General features: G+C 40.2%; 1 protein-coding gene across 1 annotated transcript; it reads left to right on the plus strand.

The window, feature by feature from the left end:
• Positions 1 to 1,827: 1,827 nt before the first annotated feature.
• Positions 1,828 to 2,799, plus strand: LOC124085210 (olfactory receptor 143-like). The gene has a single exon (XM_046432759.1). The coding sequence runs from the start codon at positions 1,852 to 1,854 to the stop codon at positions 2,797 to 2,799; it is 948 nt and encodes a 315-aa protein (XP_046288715.1). The 5' UTR covers positions 1,828 to 1,851.
• The last annotated feature ends 374 nt before the right edge of the window (positions 2,800 to 3,173 follow it).

Here is a 3,173-nt window from a genome sequence, read left to right on the forward strand (position 1 = left end):
TCTATTTCTTAGTCTCTATGTGGCATTCCCTCCTCCTGAAGATGGAGGTGGAAATTTGTGGAATGAGGGTCTTATGGTCTTCCCTCAAACCAGGAAGATCAGAGAATTACTTAATGTCCAGCTCCTACAAAGAAAGGTGAGAAAAGATTGGAATTACATTTCTAGACTTCATGGCTTAATTTGGGGAGAGGGTTTCTAATTTCTCCACCTGCCTTGAGGAAAATAACTGTTGTTTTCTGTGACCTGCCTTGGGGGATTAATGAAAGTAGGAAAAGAAGTGAGACATGGTCAGAAATAAACTTCATTCTGAACACTTCAAATGTCCTTCAGTTCAAATTACTCTACATGCAAAAGTGCCATTGGAGTATTGTTTTCAGAACTTCTAGACTACCCCAGGGACATTTCACAGTATCTATAGAAAGATTTGATGATCACACTAGTATTTTATTTGCATATGTACACAGGGAAGGGCTAGCACTGTGATCTGATAAATGCCAAGGATGTGGTGCATTCAACAGCCCTACAGCTAAGCCTACCTCCTTCAAATATCAGTAGTGCCAGGTTTAAGAAACCCTAGTGTATGTGAACATGTGTGTGGAACAGAGGAATATGTAAGTGGTACTATCAGGTCTTTTTATATGCCAGGCAAGAAGCTAATGGTTTGCCAGAATCATGTTATTCCAACAACCCTATAAGATAGCATTTTATGGACCTCATTATATGTATTTGAATAAACAAGAGTCAGAAAAGTTCTATCATTTGTTGAAAGTCTCTTTGTTAGGACATTCAAAGTCTGTATTTAACTTCAGACTGATTTAAGAACTTACCCTATTCTTTGAGACTTTTCTGCTACAACATTCTTCATTAGTGTGAACTCCAAAGTATGTAGAGTTTTAAGTCTATGGTCTAAAATTTATTAATGCAATCCTTTAGCCTGAAGGAATATGCTGGAACTGGCAAGTGACTATACCCTGGACAGTCCTCCTGTAGATCTCTGCATTGGATGTTGAGGGGAATGGCCATGGAGACCACATCCTACTTTGCCCTGGGGATCAGGAATTCCTAGTGGGAAATTACGAATTGAGTATTCCCTTTGAATCTCAAAAGACCCAATGCTCATTAATTTCTAACCTCAAGGTGCTCATCCAACTTGGGAAGAAATTGTAAAGGAGAGCATAATTCTCTGTGCTTCTAAATAACTTTCTAGGGGACATGAGATAGATTCCCATGTGAGTGAGGTTATGTTTTGGAGGCGCTCATGTGAAGTTTTTGTTTTCCATTGGCAAATGAAGAGAAACTTCTGGAGATATTTTCAAATAGAAATCTCAGTATATTTTTGAGAGTTGCTCTGCTAGCATGTGGGAGACAGATCTAAGCTGATTGCTATTATCTCTCTCATCATGAGAAATTTGTTCTCTTAGGACAGTGGGTAGGAAGGCCCTTGATGTTCAGCATTAGTGAGGCCTCCAAGGAAACTAGGTGAGCACTGAACCATCTTTTTGTAAAAGTTTCCCTTCAAGCACAAAGCTATATAAAGCATGGGTTTGAAGAATACCAATTATTTATTGCTATTCAGCCAGAGTGAAGACCGAGTGAAGGGAAAGAAAGAAATGCTCTTCAGAGGCACTAGGAGGTCATTTAGCATTATTCCTGGACATAGACAAAAAAGTAAATGGGGATTTTTCAAGGATCAGCATAGAAAAATCTTGTGTTTTGGAGGCTTTGCTGTGTGTTTTCAGAAAAACTTGAGCTTGGAAACCAGCAATTCTAGATCTCCTTCTGGGGTTAAATAGTAAGGGTTCATTTTTAGCATCAACTTCTATTCTTCTACAGGTCTCATCCTTGAAGCCAATGGCTATGGAAAATGACTCCTCCGTTACAGAGTTCATCCTTATGGGATTAACAGACCAACCTGAGCTGCAGCTGCCCCTGTTCTTCCTGTTCTTGGTGAACTATGCCATCACTGTGGTGGGAAACTTAAGCTTAATTCATCTAATTTGCTTGAATTCATACCTTCACACCCCCATGTACTTTTTCCTCTTCAATCTATCCTTCATTGATTTCTGTTATTCATCTGTCTTTACTCCTAAAATGCTGATGAGCTTTGTTTCAGAGAGGAACATCATCTCCTTTGCAGGATGCATGACTCAGTTATTTTTCTACTGCTTTTTTGTGAACTCAGAGTGCTATGTGCTGACAGCCATGGCCTATGATCGCTATGTGGCCATCTGTCAGCCTCTGCTGTACAGGGTGGTCATGTCCCCCAGGGTCTGTTCTCTGCTGATGTTGGGTTCTTACTTGATGGGGTTTGCTGGTGCCATGGTGCACACAGGGTGCATGATCAGGCTCAGCTTTTGTGATTCTAACCTTATTAACCATTATATGTGTGAGATTTTCCCCCTTCTTCAGCTTTCCTGTAGCAACACCTATGCCAATGAGCTTGTGAGTTCTGTTGTTGTGGCAACTGTTGTTATTGTGTCTAGCCTTGTTATCTTCATCTCCTATGCTTTGATTCTTTACAATATCATTCATATGTCTTCAGCTAAGGGTTGGTCCAAAGCCATGAGCACCTGTGGTTGTCACATAGTAACTGTTGGCTTATTCTATGGATCTGGGCTGCTCACTCATGTTAAACCATCCTCTTCAGGGTCTTTTGGCCAGCGTCTATTTTTCCTGGTGTTTTCAGTGTTTAACACTCTTGTGGTGCCCATGCTGAATCCTCTCATTTATAGCCTCAGGAACAAGGATGTCAAGCTTGCTCTGAAGAGAACCCTGTACAGAATTAAACTGAATGAATAGTGGGGCTGCGTTAGTATCTGTCCCCATTTGTGTGTCTTTTCTCCCCCTCCTGGTCCTCCAGCTCAATTTCGGTCTATTTCTTCTCTTCATCTTTCTTTCTATAGTATGGAAAGGACTTCTACTTCAGTATTTTTCATTTTCTATTGTGTGGGCCTATTCTTGGAATTGAAACTCATTCTGAGTCTCATGGTAGCTCCAATGTGGTCTGTGTTTCCCTTACTAGGTTGAGACACAGGCCTGATATATTTTCCCACCTAAAGGTAATATTGCCTCCTATTTTTCCTCTTGTATATTTTTTCTTTTCTTCTTATTTTTTTTAAAATATCCTTTTCTATTCCACATAGAGAGATCCAGGATTTGTGTGTTTTCTGACA

The sequence above is a fragment of the Marmota monax genome, unplaced genomic scaffold (genome assembly GCF_021218885.2).
Source record: "Marmota monax isolate L192 unplaced genomic scaffold, Marmota_monax_Labrador192_F-V1.1 WCK01_AAM20220418_F8-fsc00062, whole genome shotgun sequence".
Classification (NCBI taxonomy): domain Eukaryota; kingdom Metazoa; phylum Chordata; class Mammalia; order Rodentia; family Sciuridae; genus Marmota; species Marmota monax.

Coding starts and splice junctions, on each gene's coding strand:
- LOC124085210 (XM_046432759.1), top strand. CDS start 1,852: ATGGCTATGGAAAATGACTCCTCCGTTACAGAGTTCATCCTTATGGGA.